Here is a 23317-nt window from a genome sequence, read left to right as displayed (position 1 = left end):
GATGTTGAGCCGGAAGAGGGGTTAGAGATGACACTATGCATCATTCTGGGATGCTGCCAAGTGAAAAGCTGCTCTGCTATGGACTAGATCACCAGAGTGCAAGCTTTCCGGACGCATCTAAGCCACTGGCCCACTGTGGCACCTGCCTGTCCTGTGCTGCTGTGCTCCCACCAAGGCTCGTCCGACCAGCTCGTGATTCTCACTGCCCGCCCTGCCCTTCTCCACACTGCATCCTGCAGAAGCTGATTCTTTGTTCCAATTTGTTTTCCAAGCTTTAAAAACAAAATTACTGGGAGGGTAAAAGAAACCCAAAGCCCTCAGTCCTCCGGCGTTACCCACCAAACTCCTTTAACTCCAGCCCTGGATTTTTTGCTGTTGTTTTCTTTTCTTTTCTTTTGGTTTGGTTTTGTATGTGTGTCCCTTTGAAATAGACAGTTTGAGTTTAACCTGCACTTCCTAGCATCTGGAGAAGAGGAGGAAGAATATACTATTTTTAAAAGGAACTTTCTGGAAAGTATACAAGACCTGATAATTAAAAAAATAAAGGCCAAACCCTCAGCTGCACAAACAGCCCTTGTTCTCCTCCAGCAAAGGTCTGTCAGGATTGCCCACCTTCTTCTCCCTGAGAAGAGCAATTAAGGAGCCAGGAAGCATCAGTTCTGGTCTGTTTTCTAGCAGTCTGCTCAGTCGCTCCTTTGATGTAGCTTGGAGCAGGAGGGGAGCCCCAGCCAGGCTCTAGCCTGCAGAAGGTTCGTAGGCACTGTGTTCGCAGCGCGCTTCCTCTCTCGGAACGTGTTTTTTTGAATTGAAGTGTACACATCTGTCTTTATAACCAGCCGCTTTTCTGGCCCCAAACAAGCTCTCTGTGAGTTTCCCCAACCGAGCTCAGTGGGATCTCTGTCAGCTGCAAGATTTATGTCATCTTGTCCAGTCCTGAGAACTGTTCCTTCAGCTTCTCACATCTGGATCTAATTGGAAAGACATTAAGTGCAGTGGAAAAGCAGATTTGGGGCTATTCTTTATAGACACCCCCGTTAAAGGAGCTGACGGCTGTAGGTTTGTGTAGGATGAGCCAAGGCAAAGTCTCAAACAGGGAAAAGCATGAAATGAACGAGCTGCTAGAACTGAGAAAGGCCTGGGCCATGATGGCATCTCTCAGTTGCTTCAGGAGGGAAAGCAGCTCAGTGCTGCCAAGGCCTTTGCCTAGCCCTGTGTAGAACATAAGACGAGTGAGGCCTTCAGTTTGGATGGCTTGGTGTCTTCTGTGTTGGCATTTGGGTGTGTTTACACAAACATTTTACAAAAGAGGGCGTGGTTAGTAAATCCAAATGCTGTCACCTTCTAGCCTCATTGTCCCCTTCAGGGCTACCACACCCTGTGGTATCTGGATACGTAACAATCAAGTCAGCTGGGAGCAAAGACTATGTAACCAGAGACAAAGTTCTTTCTCCTTTACCTTCTGGTTGAGCAAATTATGAGGTTTTCCATAAACCCATCCGGTGGTAGACAGGGAGCCCCTGAGATGGTCAGCATGGACCGTGTTCAAAAGGATCTCTAAAAGCAGTTGTTGAAGTGTGGGGGACAAGTCAGTGGGCAAAGTGAGGACCTGAGTCCCAGTTCCCAGCACCCTTGCAAAAGCTGTATACAGGCAGCCACCAGTAATCTTCAAGCAGGGGAGGATGGGACAAGAAATAATGGAGACAACTAATTCCCTGGGCTAGCTGGCCAGGAATCCAACCGAAATGGCAGCCAGTGAGAGACCCTGCGTTAAAACAAACAAAAAGATGGAGAGTCCTAGAGAAAGACAAAGTCTGCACATGTGTACACATCCACATGCAGATCTTTACATAAACATTCAGTATGTATTCAAGCACAGGCCCACACTCATGCACACACACTCTCCCAGCTGTTACCAGAATATTGATACATTTCTTTTATCTGTATTGTATTTCTTTTTTTTTTTTTTCCTTTTCTTTTTTTCCGAGCTGGGGACCAAACCCAGGGCCTTGTGCTTGCTAGGCAAGTGCTCTACCACTGAGCTAAATCCCCAACCCCCTGTATTGTATTTCAAAGCCCGATTTTTCTAGTCACTCACTCAGGAGCATCTTGCTGTCTCTGTCTGTGTCCTAAATGTCTTAACAGAGGAAAAGGTGAATATTCTTCCTTGTATGCCACACGATCGCACTCCCAGCTTTGACAGACAGGGTTGCCCTGGCCTTTTCTGAGCCATATGGGCCCTTGTGACACCCTGGTGAAACCTACACTCCTCTTCTTAGAGTCTTTTAAAATACCGGAGATTGCAAGTTGGGCAGTGGTGGTAAACATTACTCGGCAGGCAGAGGCTGGCAGATCTCTATATTGAGGCTAGCCTGGTCTACATAGAGAGTTCATGGACAGCTACAGCTACACAGGGCTGTAGCCCTGTCTCAGAAAAACAAAAACAAAACAAATAACAACAAGCAACCAAAGATTTCATAAAGCTATGTTAACAGTCATCAAGACCCTGTGAGCATGTGCAGCATAGGTTAAGGTGTTGGCTAAGGTCGGTCGTTGGTGTGAGCTGTGCTTGCTGGCAGGCCCTGATTTGCCTCAAGAGGTGTTGAGTTCCTGCTGCATGTTAATACGCCCTGAGTCCCTAACCTCACATCTGACGTCGAAAACACTTCAGGATTCGAAACCAGGAGCATTTCAAGCTTCAGACTTGAGAGACTATGAGCATCTCTATCGAAACCCGAACCCCCGAGATCAGACACTTCAGATCGGACGCACTTCAGACAGGGTTCTCAGCCCGTACATGCAAATGCCTCGCTTCTCTCCATCACTCACACAGCGCCCAACTCCAGGCCTCTCCATTGAGCATCCTACGGGTAAGGCTGCTGTGTGTCCCTGGCCTGCCCCTGGCCCCTGGGAGCCTTGTCCAGGTCTATGTCAGATGAGGTGTATGGCCCTCCTTGTACTCTGCTGGGAGGGTTCTGATGCTCTCTGTGTATGCAGAGGGGTCCCATGGGCACAGTAGGCATTGAAGGAGGCCTGAGAGGTCCCGGAGCAAGCAGCCTACTCAGTTCACCTAGGCCTCGAGTATCTAGCGAGATAGAACGCAGCGTTAAGAGTAACCTCAGGAGGCAGGGAGCCAGGAGGAGAAAACTGTGGTCGCCCCCTTCTCCCCCAGCCTCCTAATCAGCTTTCCTACTGTAGGGACAGATCTGAGCATATAGTGTTCTGTTAGAATCCACATGTCTATTCTACACTCTTTGACCTGTTACAAGGGTCTTTCTGTAGAGTGAACAACACCCACAGAAAGCTCATCTATTGAACTCCTGAATCCCAAAGCCTCAGAATGTGACTAAACAACATAGGGGTGCCCGTTTGTATGGCTTTGCCACAGTGCCACGGGAGACACATTGTCTTAGACATCTTTCCTTTCTAGGCCCCAGTGACAGACCATCTTCCTGTTCTCTCTAAAATAGTTTTCTGTGAAAAATTGAACATAAATGCTAGTAGGAATCACACTCTTGGGTATTTATCTCAGACAAATGAATATTTATGTCCATGCAGATGTTCACAGTAGCTTTATATGTAATAGTCAAAAACTAGAGGGTTTTTTTTTTGTCAAAAAGTCAAAAATAGTCAAAAAGCTGATTTTTTTTTTTAACAACTTTAGCTTTCCAAAGACGATGTACCTTAGACAAGCAACTCTATTCTGCTCTAAGTACTGCACTCTGTGGCTATATCATAACCTACAAAGACACCCACTTTATAATTAGCTCTTAACGCTTAAATAATGCTGCCATGGGCACTCCTTTACAGCGTCTTGTCCTGCACATCACATATACAAGATGAATAACATTTTAAGAACTGACAAACTGCTTTCTTGTAGGGTTGTAAGAAGTTACGCCATTCTGCAGTCTGGTCAGAAGTGCAGGAGCAGGCCCATTTCCCCAGGGCCTCTGACTTTTTACCTCAGCTGTCTTGCTGTGTGGTGCCTACATCACAGTCTCAATGGCATGGGGTCACTATGGCCATCTTCACACCCCATTGCCATTTCCCGATTGGACAATGTGGTTTTTGCTGTTGACCCTAAGTTCCTTATGTATTCTGAATGGTAGTCCTCTGTCCTATAAGTGGTCTATGAATGTAGCTGCCCAGTTGTGACTTTTATTGTTGTTCTCTCTTTTAGTTCTTTCCCAGGGTCTTTCACACAGTAAAAGTTGTTCTGCTCCAATTATCAACTTTAAAAAAAAATTAGTAAAGTGTTTGCTTTACCATCGTTCTAAAGGATTTCCCTTGCTCTGGCTTGTCTGCCAAGTGAGACTCCTTGGGGAGTGTCCTTTGTTCCATGTCCCTGAATATCCACACGAGGCCTGCCATGCTTTCAGGGCTCACCAAAGGGAGATCGAGCAAGGCTTCTGATTTTCCTGAAGTTCTATGGTCTTACTCACCTGTAACTTTTCACTTTCTCAGTTAATGGGGAAGTCCAGCCCTATTTTGCTTCCTTTTAGTTTTTAGGAGTTCACCAGAAATTCCACCACCCTTTGTCTTCCAGGAAGCCCCTCTTTTCCCTTCCATGGGTCTCCTCCTAGAGGATGAGGGGTCAGGATTTTCTCCTCCTTCCCTTACGCAGCAGCGCAAAGTGGACAAAGTGCCTGCTCGCAGCATGTGAGTTCTGTATCCTCTAGAGACATCTTCACGCCAACTGGAGTATTAGAACATGGAGCAGCCATCTTAACAGTCCTGGGCCACTCTCCTGGGCCTTCTTAGCTAGCTAGGCAGCCACTTCTAGCAAGAACAAGAAGGCATTAGCTCCAGACCACTGTTAATGCTGTGCGTATGAAGACAAGGAAGTCCAGGTCTGCCCTGATTGAGAGACATAAATGTTAACCTGGGAAGTGCATGCAGACTGGTAGGCAGGAACGCACAATGCTGCTCACTACTTTCGCACCTGCTAGGCTACCGTACTCAACATCCCATGGTGTTAAGCATGGGCAGGCCACAAAGGTTCTGGACGGTGGATATGCTGACTTTCATCCGCATTCACAGTCCTACACTATACACCATCCTCTACCTCATTTTTCATTCTGTCGGCTGAATGGAGTCGGCCATAATGCCAGACAGAAGGGCAGAGCCACATGACAGACTAAAACACTGGGGGCCACTCCCGGGAGCACCAATGTGGACCTCAGGCAGTTAGCTTCCGTTGGCAGTTGCACAGGGCATGGCGTTTACAAGTTTAGCCCTGCTTTCCCACACAGAAAGTCTCCACAGAGTAGTGCCCAGTTTCCTTTGGGACTCGTCCCAGATCGCATCTGATACCGTGAGCGCCACTCGCTTTTGGAAGTCAAGGTATTACCTGTGCAATTGTTTGCATGCATTCACTGATTTTCCCCTTTGAAATATCATCCTGCTCTTACTTGGCTTACAAAGAACTGAGGCCCCACACTGTCAAATTCCAAATAGCTTCTTGCTTTTAGAAACCACCCCCTCGTCAGCAAATTCTTTGAGCCTTTTGATAACTTAATTCATAACCTCTCCACATATTTATCCAATGAGGCAGGTTTTAATTCTGGCACCGTTCCCTGCCCCCTTTTCCTTTTGCGCTTTGATGCTACCAGATGCTGCCGGCAAGACATTTGCAATATGACTGACTACAGTCCAATAAGACTACAGTCCAATATGACTACAGTCCGTTTCAGCATACAGTTCCACCCAGCTCAATGCCAGGCATTTGTTAGTTGATAGAACGCCCTTTGCCTGAGTTAAAACTTTGATTTGAAATTCCTGTTGGAATGTCTTCCATTCCACTTTGCCCCCACACTTCCATGCCTATCATGGACACCTACTTCTAGCTATTGTGTCTCCTGAAACAATCAACTGCCCAGAGTGGAATTTGACACAGTATCTTCAGAAAAATCCTACTTTGGAAAGGGAATGTACCCTGTTGGGGAGGACTGGCCTGTCAGTAGACATCAGGGGACTGCCAGTTGCTGTGCATACAGCTTAACATAGATTAGGACGCCACCACTGACAGGGCATAAATCCTTACACTGCAGTCCAACATCTTAGTTTTGCACAAAAGCAATTAGAGAACACCATGTTTGCATATGTTAGCCCGTGTCTATTCTAGTGGAGTCTAGGGGGTCTGGTTGGTTGATATTGTGTTCTTTTTAAGGGGTTGCAAACTCCTTCAGCTCCTTTAGTCCCTTCTCTAATTCCTCCATTGGGGACCTCATTCTCAGTTCAAAGGTTTGTCGGGCTCTGGCTGAATCTCTCAGGAAACAGCTATATCAGGCTCCTGTCAGCATGTTCTTCTTGGCATCAGCAATATTGTCTAGGTTTGGCGTCTGTATATGGTATGGATCTGCAGGTGGGACAGTCTCTGGATGGCCTTTCCTTCAGTCTCTGCTCCACACTATGTCTCCATATTTCCTCCTGTGAGTATTTCTGTTCCCCCTTCTAAGAAGGACTGAAGCATCTACACTTTGGTTGTCCTTTTTCTTGAGCTTCATGTCATCTGTGAATTTTATCTTGGGTATTCTGAGGTTTTGGGCTAATAACCACTTATCAGTGAGTACATATCATGTATGTTCTTTTGTGACTGGGTTACCTCACTCACTATATTTTCTAGTTCCATCCATTTGCCTATGAATTTCATGAAGTCATTGTTTTGATAGCTGAGTAGTACTCCATTGTGTAGATGTACCACATTTTCTGTATCCATTACTTTGTTGAAGGGCATCTGGGTTCTTTCCAGCTTCTGGCTATTATAAATAAGGCTGCTATGAACATAGTGGAGCATGTGTCTTTGTTATATGTTGGGGCATCTTTTGGGTATATGCCCAGGAGAGGTATAGCTGGGTCCTCAGGTAGTTCAATGTCCAATTTTCTGAGGAACCTCCAGACTGATATCCACAGTGGTTGTACCAGTTTGCAGTCCCACCAACAATGGAGGAGTGTTCCTCTTTCTCCACATCGTCGATAGTGTTAATAAAGGTGTTTTAAGGAAACCAAGGCAGCAGCTTTCCTTTGACATGACATCCATTGGTAACTGCTTTTAGTAAAGAGTCCAAACTTATCAAACCAAGTGTCATACCTCGGCGGTGTCGTACCTCGGTGGTGTGCTTTCTTCCAGTTGTAATAAAAAGAAGAAGTCATTTTACTTCTTGAATTTCACTGTCATTGAATTTTACTTTGCATTTGTGTGGATCAGAAAAGAAATAAAGATAAGAACAGCTAGGAAAATATGTAAGGTAATTGCAATTAAATTTCTTCCAAATTTGCAATAATATAATTGCCACACGATTAGTTTACCTCATAGACAGCATAGCCTGATCTTCTTGCTTTTCATCTGAAAGACCCACATTCAACCACTACCCACTCCAGCTGAGTAACCAGCAGTTCGTCATAAAGTAAACTGTGCCTTTTGTGTGTCAATAAAAAGGAAACCCTCGCTCTCTAATTTCCTCATGAGTCTAAGAGTTAGTAAGATTGTACAAGACAGGTAGTTATGAGCCGGCTAGGCACACTTGGATGCAGGTGCTGCTCTGACACACCCCTTCCTTCTTTAGTCATTTAACCAGCCCCCGTTGAAAGTCTAGTCTCCTTGTCTATGGATCAAAAGTGAGTATAGCACACTCAGTTCTAATGTGATACACAGATGATAAGAAAGGAAGGAAATGGTTAAATACATGATAAAACTTAGGGACATTTTTTGCCGAAATTTAGGCAGCTTGAGGAGAAGAGACATGGGTTGGAGAGGACACTGGAGAGGACTGAAATAGAAGGGATGTGGACGTATGTCAGGATAATTACATGAGAATCTACAAGGAGAAGTGAACGAAGGAGAGGCTGCTGTGCTGGAACCCATGGTGGGCGCTCATATACCGTGAGCTGCAGGTGGGACACACACTCATGGTCATAGTGAGGGATTGGGAGTTGTTCTAAAAGAAATGAGAAGTGCCTAGAAGGTTCTGAGCAAGGTAGTAAGCCAGCCTTGTTTGTATTTTAGCCATACACATAGGCTATGCTTTAGCTCCAAAGGGGAGACCAGGAAAGCTAGAGAGATGCCACATGTCCCCAGAAGCTGACAGCTCCATATGCTGACAGAAGCTAGACAGGTGGCAAGAGCTGGATTCTGTAGGGATGTTGGGAAAAGAACCAACTGAGCTGGCTAGTAGACAGGTGGAGAAAGTGGCATAGAGGTGGGAGTAAGGCTGAACCCTGGGGGCTTTATCTGGTTGAGTGAGGTGCCATTTCTAGAAACAGAGTGGGGTGGGGTTGGGAATGGACACTTCAGTTTTGTGAAGGATTGACATGCCACATATCCACCAGGCATGTGAATGCTGAGGCCAGAGGCCAGGCTAGAAATAGGAACGTGAGCTCTCCACATTTGTCACCAGCCCAGTAAAATCACCTTCAGAGAGTGTATCTATCACCTTGGTAGAGGAGATAAGAGAGCCAAGAACAAGGAAACGCCAACTCTGCCAGAGACTGACAGGGATGAAAAAGGGAAAAGCAAGAATACAGAAAGTCCCAGGAGCAAGCAAAATCTAGCATTTCATCTTTAAGAGAAAAATAAGTCACCAATTGACATATTCATTCATAGGTTTTGGTTAACCCTGTGATGAGCTGGTCCCCATGTGCTTGGGTGCTCAGTCTACAGAGGATCCAAAGGAGCTACACACATCCATCCATGCTAAAGGCCCACTGCTGAGTCAGCGCTGCTTACCCCAAATCTACCTGCCTAGACCAGTCTGGTAGCCTTTGCTACCACTCTGCACCTTCTCAAGTCACCACACCCCAAGTGACCATTGCAAGGAGACCATAAACATAGAAGGGGAGTGGATCACAGAGAGAGACCTGTGTTCTCACAGGGCTCTGTGTTTTGGTCTGGTCATGTTACACTGAGCACTCAGATGAGAGTCTCTTACAGGCTTGAGAAGTCAGTGCCAGAGCCAGACTGCTTAGGTCTAAGTTCCAGATCTACTTGGAACAGTCGTGTGACCTTTCGGTTATCTCATCTACAGTCTCTGCAACTAGGGAAGAAGTTGCATTGTTTGGCTATAGGTGAAGATTTCATAAGTTTGGAAGCAAGAAGTCCTTAGCATTAAGCAAGTGCCTCATCAGCTTTTCGAACGAGATCATTTAGTAGTTCAAGTTTTTACCTGCCCAAGATCATGGCTGTTCAGTCCAAGTCTGTTCAGCTGTAAATTCCACTTTACAGGATTCCAGGAGCTGGCTCAACTGCACGGCATTTGTATGCAGTTAGGTGGGTGCTGGACTAGATTCCATGAGTCCACATTTGCCACTTAGGCACACATCTGAGTTCACTGAAGTCTCTTGGGAGATGTCATTAATCATGCTGGGAGTCTCAATAGATGCTGTGGTCATTCTCTCTCTCTCTCTCTCTCTCTCTCTCTCTCTCTCTGTCACACACACACACACACACACACACACACACTCTACTTATTTGTGTGTAATAGTGTCATGGTGTATGTGTGGAGATCAGAGGACACTTTGCAGGACTTAGTTCTCCTGCCTTCTACCATATAGGTTAACGGGGACTGAACTCAAGACATCAGGTTCAAGCATCTTTACCTGCTGAGCCATCTCGCTGACCCAGCATTTTCTTTAACTTGGAGAATCAGTTTAACATTTATCAACACTGCTTATACATTGCAGAACCTCCAAAGACTCTAAACTTCCCATCAGCGAAGTTCTACACTAGAATGGTTTCCTCATTCTCGTTTCCTCAATGGGGATGCTGAGGGAGGGGAGGCATGAGATGGACACTTTCTTACAAGCTCAGCCCTCTCCATGAGAACTCAGACACTGTATTCATGCTAATGTCACCTCACCAGTAACCCTCATCCAACTGCAGGAGTACTTGGGCTCTCCATGGAGGTGGCCTTATCTTTGTGAGCAGAAAAGGGAGAGACAGCCGCCTGCCCTCTGGCTGATGTGTGCACAGGACCAGGCCTCACTGGGGCTTCTCTCAGGGTCCTACCCTCCTGGACACAGGCTTCTTCCTTTCTGGATTCCCTATTCTTTGTGTGGAGTCTGACCCTCAGCTTGGCCTAATCTTTCCTACCACAAGACTCCTTTCGGCACGGTAGCTTCAACACCGCCCCAGCACACACCTGGCTCCCAGCCCTTGTTTATGCTCCCAGCTTCGGGCTGGGCTGGAAGGGCTCTCTCTCTCTCTCTCTCTCTCTCTCTCTCTCTCTCTCTCTCTCTCTCTCTCTCGCTCATCCTCCAAGCAGCCCGTTTAGCTTTTGCTCTTTCTTGGTGTCACCTTGCCTACCCTTCACTACTGTACTGGTCGGATCACAGGGCCACTGTTTGCATGCCTTACTCCTGACTTAAGAGTATGATGGTGTGGGTTTTCCTAGTACTGAGCACTGGGTTCTCAATAGATATTTGTTCAATGAATAGTCACTCCTAGAGGTGAGTCACTCAGACCAGGGCCTTTTCTCAAGGGAATAATGCTGAACTGTGACAAGGACTTCGAGCCACATAGACAAGGGTATGTGATGGGTGTGGGCATCAGAGGAGACCTCCCCATACTGAAACATAGGAGCTAGCAAGTGGCTGGCTGTCAGAAGAATGGCTAGAGGCACCCGCTGGGGAAGGCACCTATCCCGGGAGGCACAGAGTGGGGTCAGGTACAGGGAGGAATAAGGAAAAAGGCCTAGAGGAAAACATTCAATTATGCTCTAAAACAAAGAGGCCATAAAGAATCAAGGTGGACTAAGGGCTAAGGGCGACATAAAGACTGGCTTGGGGAGGTCTGGCTTGTAGGAGGGAGGCTCTGTCGCCCTGTTCTTCAGGCCACACCTCCTTCTGTGCAGGCTTCTTAGGGTTTCAAGGTCTCCATCTCAGGATCAGCACCAACTTGGGTGCAGGAGAGATCAATGTGACTTGCAGTCCTTTCTAAAGTGTCTTATTTGTCTTCTGTGACTACTATGGCAGTTACAGGCATGGTAGCTCATAGTTTAGTTGGTATACACTAGCTTATGAAGGCTACAGTCAATCTATTTCCTTGCCTCCCAGCTTCTAGACGCTGCCTTTCCCCCCCTTTTGTTCCTGGTCGGTGATGTCACCTCATCTTACCACAGCTGGGAATGGTTCTCTAATTGAAGAGCTCATGTGACTAGATTGAGCCCACCTGCATAATTCAAGCTAAGCATATGGTTTCAAGGCCCTTAACTAATCCCACCTGCAAGGCCCTTTTCACCAGACAAATTTAGATCCAGGTACCGTGAGGTCATGGGCAGCATGGTTCTGTTACCATAGGACTCCCAGGACTTAGGAGACTGGTCAGTTGAATACTCCATAAAGACTAGAGATTTAAGATGATATCTTTCAGACTGCCAAGGAAACTTTAATGTGGGCTTATATGGCATAAATGTTTATTTTTAGTATTGTTAGGTGTGAAGTCACAGGATGTTATTCTAGGATTTCTGTAAAAGAACAATAAAAAGTCAGTGAGCTTGAAAATTTAAGAAAAACATGAAAGGCACATGGAGAGACGGAGAGAGGGAGAGAGAGAGAGAGAGAGAGAGAGAGAGAGAGAGAGAGAGACTGTCTTTCTCAATAGTTTATTGCTGTGAAGAGACACCATTACCAAGGCAACTCTTATAAAAGAAAGCATTTAAATGGGGACTTGCTCACAGTTTCAGAGGGTTAGTACATGATCATCATGGCAAGAAACAGACAAGTGTGGTGCTTTGGGCAATAGCTAAGAGGTTTACATCCTAATCTACAGGCAGCAGGCAGGAAGGGAGAGGGAGGGGAAGGGGAGAGAGAGAGGAAGAAGAAGAAGAGAGGAGACAGGGAGACAAACAGAAAAAGAGAAAGAGCTGTTTTGAAACTACAAAGCCCATCCCCAGTGACACACCAATAAAGTGATATTTCCTAATTCTTTCCAAATGACATTTAAATATATGAGCGTGTGTATGTATATATAATGTGTGTATGTATATATGTGTGTGTGTGTGTGTGTGTGTGTATAATGTAAATATGTATATACATGACTGAAGAGAAAGCTTATTCATTTAAATATCACTTAAGTAGGAGTTGAGGTCTTCAACTTGCAGATAACAATTAGGTAATTTGTATGAGGACACCCAGGTGGTCCGCAGTAGAGCTGGAATTTTAGTCTAGAGCTGACATACACTATATTATTTACCTTTTCTTCACTGCAACAATCAACTTACAGACAACCTAGAAAGAGAGAAGGTGTATCTGGGTTCATAGTTTTGGATCTTTCAGTCCATAATTCACTAGCTCTGATGCTTGGGGCCTGTGGCAAAGCAGCATATCAGAACAGGTAGACCCAAACTGCTCACCTTGTAGCTAAGGAATGAAAAAGAAGAGGAGGGAGAGTTCCCACAGGCCCTATGGTCGGCGTGACCTGCAATGTCCTAACTACCTCCCACTAGGGAATGGGTGGGGTGTCTTGCAGATTCCTGAGATGCTCTTTTACAAAGCCAGCTGTGGTGGCACAAACTTTTGATACCAGCACTCAGGGAGGCAGAGACAGCTGGGTCTCTGAGAGTTCCAGGCTAGCCTGGTGTACATAGTGAGAACCTACCTCAGAATAACAGCACACAAACAAAACAAAACAAAGGGGACTTTGTATTACATAATAAAAATAATTGAAGCAAGACAAAACAGAAATAATCATGCGGAAACAGGAAAACATGGCCATGTAGATGCAGCCACTCAGGTGTTCAGAGCACATGAAAAGTATCCCTCAGTCAGCTCCACGCCAAGCTCAGCTCCGTGCCGTCAAGGCCAGCTACTTGGACTCCCCATTCTGACATCCTAACCACATGAACATAGGTGATGGCCAAGTCTCTACTTAAAATGCTTATCTTTAAAGTAATTCCCCAGATTCTGGAGTCTAAATACCTGTTTTAGGAGACTATTGGAAATCTGCATGACTCTGATCATCTACCCTTTAATTATTTTGTCCATAACAAGTAATTTTCACCTTAGCGTGCAGACATTCCTTCTCTTCAAGGGCAAGCCATCCTCTAAAGTGCCAATTTTATGGAAATCACCTGAGCTGATAGGTTTGTGGAAGCATAAATGAAAAGCACGTGCTTGAACGGAATGGTTGGCGGGCAGGGCAGCAAGCACGTTAATTGAAGCTCAGTGTAATCCTTTTTTATATAAAAGTCACATCTGAAATAGAGGAGACCAAAGGGCCTACCTCAGTGTGATACAGTCAGAAACACGTCTGTTTGGGCATCTTTATGTTTACTGAAGGACATTCTGGTTTGTCGTTCTGGTTTGTCGGCCGGTCGATTGGTTGGTTGTTGGTTGGTTGGTTGTTGGTTGGTTGGTTGGTTGGTTGGTTGGTTGTTAGTTGGTTGGTTGTTAGTTGGTTGGTTGGTCGGTTGTTGGTTGGTTGTTGGTTGGTTGGTTGTTGGTTGGTTGTTAGTTGGTGGTTGGTTGGTTAGTTGTTGGTTGGTTGTTGATTGGTTGGTTAGTTGTTGGTTGATTGGTTAGTTGTTAGATGGTTGGTTGGTTGGTTAGTTGTTGGTTGGTTTGTTCATTTGTTCCAGTTAGGAGAGTCTTCCTCTGAGGATGTTTGCTTTTTAAAAAGCTATCATTTCCTTCTGACAGGAGCCTGATTTAATTAACTGTGGGCTTTCTGAACAGAATACTGCAGTTAGCTCTGTCCTCCACCCGCAAGAGCTCACCAGGAACTGGCACTTTGGGAGAAAAGACAAAACAAAACAAACCCAGAGTGGTACTTGAATATGAAGGCCACGTTTGGGTGTGTGGTTTTTACTGACTTTGATTGGAGTAGCCTGTTTCTGGGAACTAGGATGGGAGTTGGTGGGAAAAAGGACAGAAGCAAAGGGAATAAAAGCATCCACTGGGCATCTTGTTCAAAGCTGCAGGAGCAACTGCTGTGGGAAAGGGATGAGTTAAAGTCCACATTTCTCTCATAAAGACCATTGTCATCTCTTAACAAGTATCCATCTCTGGTACCCTGTCAGTGCATGCTGAGCCCCAGAGAAGGAAGCAGGAAGAGTAAGTGCTGGTGTCAACATTTGTTAATTGACAAGAGGAGAGTTAAAGATAGCAAAAGAGACTGGAAAGATACATCTCCCTTCTGGCTTGTGCACACACACACACACCCTATGAGTCTAGCAAGTAGGCATGGAAAATAATCTCATTGGCATCATGTTTCCAGCATTGCTATAACAACATCCAAAACAGGGTACATATAAAATGGTAGCAACAGCTATTCTAGGACTGTGGGGCTTTACTCACAAAACAATTGTAAAACCTTTTGGGAACAAAAATATTTCTGTGTATCTATGCAGATGTTTTCCTCTAATGGAAGCATGTGCACACTTGTGCATGTGCACGTGTGCACACATACACGCACCCCAACACAGTATTTACCACTCGTGTACTTCACTTACCTACACACCACTACAACATCTCCCTCCCCCCACCACACACGCACGTAGGGATGAGAAGAGCCTTTTCTTTTCTTTTCCTGTTTTTTAAGGCACAGAACAGGTTCATTCACATAAAGCGGAGGTTTGAAAGTGTAGCTGGTAGGTTGTGGTCACATCCATTAGACGCCGAGTATGTTTGTTTTGATTTGCTAGAAAAACATTTTCTGACCTTGGAGATGAAATCATTGAGTTGTCTGTTTGTTTATGGACGAAGACTTATGGAGGGCTCTGGCCCTTATGTTAGTGTATCTTTGACATTCCGGAATCCACAGTGAGTGGGAAGTTCCCCAGTTTGGGTGAGCATCATCCAGGATGTGCCTCATTAAGGACCCAGAGTCAGTTCTTCCCACGACTCCCCAAGAGTAGTTTACAAGTATCACATAGCAGATCATTCATGCTGAGAGGGTGGGCTGCCGACGAGGAGACAGACATCTTGTTATCTACTGACTCTCAGTAAGGACACAATTTAGCACAATTTGGCCTCTTCATCAGGCTTGATGATGAAGCCCAAATAAGGGTGGATTTCTCTCCCCCCATTCAAAGTGTCCTCCAGTGTTATATATCATGTTTATAATATATTTGAAAGTTTTAAAAGCAGCTACCTCCAATAAGTTAACAATACATTCAGTTGAAATTGTTAAACCGTGAGGATTTTGTTGATTTTATCAACCTCTGGACAAATTCTGGAAGTGTTTAAACATGTTTGTGGACTACTCAATTTTATAATTAGCTCGTAAAGCCACACCACTATCCATTATTCTCTGAAGTAATCGATTCAGTGCAAAAGCACAGTTTGCTTGTTGAGCTCAGCATGAAGCGAGGCTTGCTGAGTGGTGTGGCTTTTCAAGCGCTGTTCATGAACTGACTCTAGAGACACTTTGCTGTAGAAACAGAAGCTCTCCTGTCTCCTTCCATGGATTTCTGTAAACTGTAAATCTCCTTTCTTGGAAAAGAGTGGATGGTGAGTTGGGTGGGGGCGAGGTGGGGCGGGGCACAGTGGAACCTTGTGGGTGACTGAACACTAGAGTGGCTGAGACAAGATGATTGGCAGTTTGAGACCAATCTGGGGCTAGATTGCAGGGTTCAGCCTAGCTCGGGTGAAATGGTGAGACACTATCTCGAAAGTAAACAAATACATTATTAAACAAAAGTGAAGATGATGGCAGGAAAGCCCTGCTCTGTGCCCACAGAGAATGTCACAAAAATTCAGGAAGAAGCAGCTTTGAGAGTGTTCGGTGAGTGTCTGTAAGTGTCTGACTCTGCTTCCCTAAGCAGAGTCAGAGCCTGGCTGGCTGCGTATCACCGTCAACCATTGTCCATTCTCCTTGGTAACCCTGGTCTCTTAGTAATGCAGTATTCTATATCCCACAAGTCCAGCAAAGCCCAAAAGCTTTCTCCCTCTTCTAGGCAAGCATAGGTGAGAAATGAAACGATTTGCTTGTTTGTTTTTCTGGAAAATGAGGAAATTTGTTCCCTTTATAGTGGTAGAAATGGAGGATTAAGTCATCTTATTTGTGGTCCCTGGGTAACTGTAAATGCCAAAATAAGGACTATGGGCATTTTGTGTCAGCTCTAACTGTGAATTATGCAGAAATGTCACGTACAGCCTTGGAGAGGAACCTAGGGACTGCAAGAGGACTGCAGTATAGCTGCAGGGTAATACACTTCTTCTCTAAGAATTGGAATAAGTGTACACTCGGTTTAGGCAAACGTGAGAGGGAAGAAGAGAAGCTCAAAGGACGCTGGGTAATGCTGTTGAGAAAAGCAGCACTGACTGTGGCGCTGAAGACAGACAGTTTGAAGCTCAGAACTGTGGCTAAGAGCTTGGTTTGGGTTCAGATCGCTGCGCTTACCAGCCCAAAGACCTGAAGCAGTTACTGAACTCTTTGGGCCTCCTGTTTGCTGATGGGTAAGACCAGCTTCGGGGCTATAATAAGACCTGAGGTCATGCAGGTAAAAGATCCCATCCCATGACTCCAGCCCAATGATGTTCATCGAATGGTAGCTGTTACTGTTTACCCAGACTAAGATAAATTGCCACCTTTGCCCTTTGTAAATCAGAAAGAAATCCTCTCATACTTATAAGCTATTGTCTTCTGGGTTATCAGCAGGCCGTGGGCTGGATGAGCTCACTGGTGAGATAAGAAATGTTACTAGGAAGCCATGAAGCATACCTGTGTAGAGAGGCAGTCACGCAAGAGCTCTGAAAGACCGTTGGTGGCGTGGATCGAGAGAGCACGCTGCCACTCCAGCCTGCAGGGCATTCCTGAAGTGACGTAGGTTGCTGTAGACCTAAATGACACAAGGATAGCATCATCTGGAAGATTTTGCGAGTGCTAAAACACTACCCCTGCTCTCCAAGCCCTGGCCTTCATCTCCCCTGTACCTCTCTTCTGGTGAGAGAGATAGATGCCTTGGGTCTGGCCTTAGAGAAGCAGGTAATGTGGCTCCTCGGCTCAGACTATACCGAGTCAGTGTTACCAGAACAAATACTGAAAACAGGCTCTAGGTAGCCTGTACATGACGTTTTTCATGCGAGTTGGGTAGAACGTGTGGCTAGCATAGTGAGGCCCAGGGTTTATTCCCGACACTAACCAAAAGTATAAAAATTCGTATTTGTATGTTGTGCTGGTCTTGCGAGTAGAGCAGGACCAAGAGGCCAGGCACTCTTAGGAGTTTCAGGTAGCAAGATCACACTGCACCTTAAAATTCCCTGGCATGTGATGGATTGTCTGCCATCCATGTGTAGGAATGATAAAATGAGCACTCTTGATAGTAATCTGCCTTATTAACAGATCTGAGCAAGGGATCTGATCATTTGTTCAAAAATCTTATAGCTACAAAGGCCTCTGCATTCATCAGATCAATGCACAAAGTCTTTTAAAGTCTTTGGAGTATGGCAGTGTGGGCCTGGTTCTCTGTGCCCTTTATGCCTGCAGGAGACATAGGGAAGCTCACAGTAATGGAACAAGCTGAGGGCAGGACACGCACCCACAAGACTGTGCTTAGCATAGCCAACCAGTACATCAGGACCACATGGGGTCCCCCAGGTCTCCTAGTCCAATTGAAATGGCTGTCAGATCCCTGTGTAGATCTCTCCATTACAGGAGCATGTAAAGAACTGTCTAAATCTGAGTCTGTAAAGTGTGAGCTTAAGTTTTGAAAGCAGCCACATGTCGCTTATTCCATAAGCGATAGGGAAAGTAAATGAGAAAGAACCAACTCTAGATAAGATGGGGCCTTGAAGCTGCAACATCAAAAAAAAAAAAAAAAAAAAAAAATTTAGCCGGACTGCTTGCCCGGAAGAGCGGCTGACCCATATGGAAAGGCTTACAAACCAGAGGCTCCTGAACACTTTTGTTGGAATGGAAAACTGCCTGTTTTGGTTGCATATTGAAATTGTGACTTACAAAACAAAACAGGGCAGACTAAAAAGAAGGGAGATAAATATTTAAGTTCTTTAATACGAAGTTAAAATTAAATTTCTAGTGTTATAACCTTCACAGACATTTACAGCGATTTTATTCACAATCCTCCCAAACTGGAAACAATCTCCAGAGTGAAGGGGTAAAGTAAACTGTGACGAACGCATGCAGAGGAATATTATCCAGCTAGGAAGAGAAGTGAACATTGAAAAGACATCGAAAAGCCTGAAACAGGGTACAGAGTAGAGCATTTCAACCCCATGACATTCTGGAAAAGGTGATGTTATTGAGGCAGGAAAAAAAAGGAGCCGTCAGAGATTGGGAGGGAGACAGGAATAAACGGGCAGGTCTTGGGATTTTTAGAACAGTGTGTAACTTCCCAATATAATATTGTACTGGTGAACACATGTTCTTATGCATTTGTCAACATTCAGAAAAGCAGCCAGAGGGGTGCATGCTCACCTGTAATGCCAGCATTGTTAAGTATAGGCAACAAAAACCAGAATTTCAAACTCATCTTTGGCTACATACGTAGTCTTTGAGACTAGCCTAGTCTACATGATCCTCTATCACAAAAAGCAGAATGAAACAAAGAGGAATCCTAATAAGGATTTCCCAATTTGAACTTAAGCTGATACATTGATTTCGCTGATCAATTACAGCAGATACCCCACAGCAATGTAAGACATTACAGGTAGCAGGGATGGACGGAGGAGTTGGTTACCTGTGTAGGTTACCTGCTCGGTTTTAACTCCTCAAAACCCAGTCCATTAATTTAAAAATTAACCCATCCCAAATAATTTCTACATAAAGAAATTTCAAAGAACTCATATACCTTGTCAGCTATTTGAGAAACCTCATGTGCGAGCTCCTTTTTCTAAGGCTGCTGAGAAAACCCAGATGCCCCAAGTGAGAAGCAGCAGGCCTCGCCAAGCTTCAGACATCCCGGACTGCTGACACCTATCCCAGACTCAACAAAACCCTTCTAATGGGGCTTAGGAAGGGCAGTGGGGGAGGGGGAAAGGAACCAAATTCTTACTCAAAGAATTAACAATTTGGAACATGCACAAGAGTGTCAACAAGTTATGTAGATCTTATCAGCATTGCATTTTTGGTGCCTCCCAGCCATCCAGCCAGGCTCCACCAGCCTGTCAGCACCTACAGCATCCCACGCCTGCGTGGTCCTCTCCACGCCTGCGCACAGGCCTCTCTATGGCTCCTGAAGCTCTGCGGAGACAGTATTGCCTCCCCAGAGCCCACATGAGCTGGGAGCCTGACTTTCCCTCTCCTGTCAGGGTACCCTGCAGTCTGTGCCTGATGCCTGCTCCCCGTTCGGTGGTTCCGTTGGAGCCACGTTTTGAAAAGGGAGCTGAAGGTAGGAGATCCAGTGTCCTTGCATTTCAGGGAAGAGACTATACAGAGTTTTAACCATGTGAGGAGGAATTAGGCCAAGTCATCACTGAAGGAGCATTTTAAGCTTCTGTATTTGCAGATGGAACTTCATGATCATGCAAAGTTATGAATCAGGAAAAAGAAAGGCACACCACTGGGTTCTTTTCCCATCCCCTGACAGTGATCAGAGCGCACTGGTGGCTCTGGGTACAGGAGCCCAAGCGTGTCGTGGACACACACGCTATCATACATACACATCCAGCACACGTAGGCCTTGTTCCACAGAAACCCACATTTTCAAATGTGATTTTGCTTAAGAGCACAGAAAATGATAGCCTTGTGTGTCCTGGCTTATTTTACAGTCACCTGTTCATTTTGTAAAAAAAAAACAGTGAATGCTTCTCCCCGTTTGTTTTCCCTTTTAGGCAGCCTTAAGTGCCTTGAAACAGTTTTCTGAACAAGGACTGGAATCAATTGATGGGGTGGTGAATGTTGAAAACGGCTCTCTGGAAAAGTGAGTACATCCTTGCTCGGGGTTCTTACTTCTATACCTATACATGACATATATACATGAGACATGATAATTGTATGGTTTTAAAACTAGCCAGTCTAAATCTTACAGAATTCTCTGTGCCTCAGTTAAATACTGATGAGTGAAAAGCACATATACAGTCCTAATCAGCCTTCCCAAAGTGTGGACGGTCTAGCCTGTGAGTTGGCCATTGTCTCTGCCATTTAATGCCACAGAGGGAGATCATGACAGTCTTGTGGACTGTAGACAGCTGAAAGCTGACAGAGAGCTGTCCTCACTGCATTCTGCCAAGCATTCTCTCACCAACTCAGTTTTTGAGCCAAAAAAAAAAAAATTGCACTCATATTTCATAGTACAATAGAGAGAGAACGGAGTGGGATTGGAGAGTAGCCCCTGCCCCAGTTTTTCCTGCATTTTTTTTTGTTGCACATTCTGCCTCAGAAAATGGACTGCTAGGAGCTACAGCAAACATGTAAATATAATCATTACTCCCGAAAGGCAGCTTCCAGCTTTTTATGAGATTTGACCAAAGTTGCTAAGGAAGGAACAGAGTTTTGGGTTTCCTTAGAGACCTGATTCATACTAGCAAAGTAGAAAGTCAGTTATATTCACAGTATAGAGTCTAAACATTTTCAAAGCAATAACAATAGCTGGTGTAATCTCAGGGCACACACAGAAGATACCATCAGAATTAAAATTCAAACAGAGAACCTGGAAAGGAAAAAGTAGATATGTTGATTCTGCAGTTAAGTGAACATACAGGGGAAAAAAAGCACAAAACAAAACACATTTGGTCTTTTATATTCAAGATAAGAGGAGCATGAGAAGAAGACATTTGGTAAATAGATATGGTGTTTTAGGTTGTCTATAGATTGGCAACCATTTATAAGCCGATTTAATCAAAACCGTTTCCATGTGATCTCATCAGCAGACCATCTGAGCATAAATATTGTTGTTTCACTTTAAAATGTCACTTTTGTGGTAACCTTTGAATCCCGTGTGCTGTCTGCTAATAAACATGTCCGGAGATGTGCAGCCCAGACCTCAGCTCTTGTTAATGTATTAATCTTTCAGACAAGCCAAGCATCTGCGGGAGAAAGCAGACAATAACCAGGCAAACCCAGGCTCCATCACTCAGGACTGCAAGAAATCAAAGTCGGTCATCTAGCAGCTCCCAGAACCCACGGCTGCCACTGCGTCCATATAAAGCTGTCAGCACGCACGAGGGTGTCTGTGTTCTAGGAAATGAATGACTAATACCATTATCTGCGTCTGATGTGAAGACAACACTATTCTAACCCAGGAGACAATGTACATGGTACTGTTTATTCAACTGGGGGAAAATAAAACTTTGAGCATTTCCCTTGGAACTTGAGATCAGATCATAACTCATTTGCCCAGAGGCAGCAGAAATCTGATCCACTACTGGAGTTTAAAAATAACAATTAATGAAAAGTGTTAGAAACGAGGCTGCAGTTTTAAAATGACTCACACAGAAGTTGGGTTTGGTTCTGTCCTTACAGTTGCTTTGTCGTGGAGATTGTGGTGTTATACTCTCTCTTGTTTGAAATAATGCTTGACAATTCAGAAATTAACCAATGATGTGCTGTGGAATGTGATGCTTGTCTTCATATAGTCTCACAGTTTCTCTTTTTATTCAGATATTTGTAACCTTCTTCTTGCACAGACACACACACACACACACACACACACATGTAGACACACATGCTCATGCACGCACGCACACACACACACACACGTAGACACACATGCTCATGCACGCACGCACACACACACATACACACACACACACATATATACACACACATATTACTTTAAGGTGCATAGCACAAAGATGTATGCAAATAACTTTTAAATCAGGTCAGATAACTGATTTAAATATAAATAATACTAGGAACCAGTAGTTTCCATATATTTCAGGACTTTTAAAAAGACAAAATGAAACAAAACTGAACAGTTGTGGGTTTTGCGCTATAGGATGCCATCAGCCATCGAGGAGGCGTCTTGCCTCTGACCATCGATCCAAGAGTCTACTCTGTCGTGGAAATTGTGCCCACCCCCATCTGTGTGTTGTAACCACTCACTGTTTGCATCGAGTGTCTTTAGTAAATGCCTCTGGACTCGGGACAGTGAGTAGGATCGAGTAGGATCAAATAGATACTGTACATGGTGGGGAAGGGAAAGCCTGTGGGAGAAGCTTCTAGCCAACCGCGCTCTGGACCAGCATGTTGGAATCCAGCGTGGGGCAAATGCAGTAAAGATTTGGTCTCTGTATAAGGTGTTGTTCTTTCATTCCCTTCCTCCCGCCTTTTTAAGTGTCACTGCTGTGAAATCTGTGGGGAAGGTCACCACCCAGCCTCACTGTCCAGCCCAGCCACGGAATTAAAAGTGACTGTATCTGTGAAACTGCAGGTGGCCTGCGGGCTACTCGGGCCTGAGGAGGGCCTGGTCTGGCCAGCCCCTGTCATCTCATTGTTCAGGCTTTCTCCTTATTGATTTGCAAACATTGTGCAATGAGAAAACACTATATTGCTAACTGCTTGGCCCAACCTGACAATAGGAACAGAATTATGTAAGATTTCACAAGCAAAACCACTACACATCTCGATCTGGCTGACTCACATGCGACTGGAGAATAAACAAGCAGCGCCTTAAGGAAATAACTCCAGGGTTAATGACTCCCATGTGGGGAAGTCCGGCGGTATTAGGAGGGCTGGGTGCCCTTGGAGGAAGTAAGCTTGGTTACATAAGGCTGGGTCCTAGTGAAAAGAACAACACGTTTGTAGAGTTTGGGGATCTCAGGGGTGTTTGTCTGGGCACGGTCCTGCGCAATCACAGACACAGGGGCCCCTAACTCATTCCCTTGGCAGCATGTGGTCCCTTGCTTAGGCACTTGGATGAAGTGAAAGCCCACTTCCTGCAGAGGGGCGGAAGCCATGCACAGTAAACACCACAGTCTTCTACAGCAACACTGAGCTGGGCAGGTCTCTGGGAAGGTGGCAAGCTCAAGGGACACAAATGTCCTTAGTTCTCACCACTCAGGTATCCGAAGCATTTAACCAGGGCTGTCTGACAAGCTGAATCATTTCTAAACCCACAGAGCAGCAGAGATGGTGGGAGATTGGATATTTGCATAAATGTTGGTTCTTCATCCAAAATCCTGCACCTCTACCTTCTAGAACTGCCCAGAAGGATTACTGGAACAGTAATACTTCTGCACAGCTTCTGCCTTCTCTGCCTGTCTCTTTTCCTTTTTCCCCTGTTGAATTACCAATGCAAATGATGGGCGGCCTGCATCCCTGGCAAGGCCCGGTGCAGTGGCTCAGCTCCACGGCCCAGTGTTATATATCATTAGCAGGGAGACCATTAAGTAGATTTATTGAAAGAATGTTTCTTCAGCACAAGGAGATCTTTTTGATGAAAAATGGAACTCATTATTCCTTAAAGGACACAGATTGACTTATCTC

At 45.1% G+C, this 23317-nt stretch overlaps 1 protein-coding gene across 2 annotated transcripts in view; it reads left to right on the top strand.

Annotated features, from left to right (window-relative positions):
* Stau2 (staufen double-stranded RNA binding protein 2) overlaps positions 1–21547 on the top strand; it is a 236411-nt gene extending 214864 nt beyond the window's left edge. For both annotated transcript variants that reach the window (XM_032906953.1, XM_032906946.1), the window contains exons 13-14: positions 19723–19811; positions 20904–21547. In XM_032906953.1, coding sequence (XP_032762844.1) covers positions 19723–19811; positions 20904–20997 — 183 coding nt within the window. In that variant the 3' untranslated portion in view covers positions 20998–21547. The remainder of the gene's footprint in view (positions 1–19722; positions 19812–20903) is intronic.
* The last annotated feature ends 1770 nt before the right edge of the window (positions 21548–23317 follow it).

The sequence above is a fragment of the Rattus rattus genome, chromosome 1, assembly GCF_011064425.1.
Source record: "Rattus rattus isolate New Zealand chromosome 1, Rrattus_CSIRO_v1, whole genome shotgun sequence".
NCBI lineage: Eukaryota > Metazoa > Chordata > Mammalia > Rodentia > Muridae > Rattus > Rattus rattus.
Note: the sequence above shows the minus strand (reverse complement) of the source record. Positions and strands in the feature narration are given on the sequence as shown.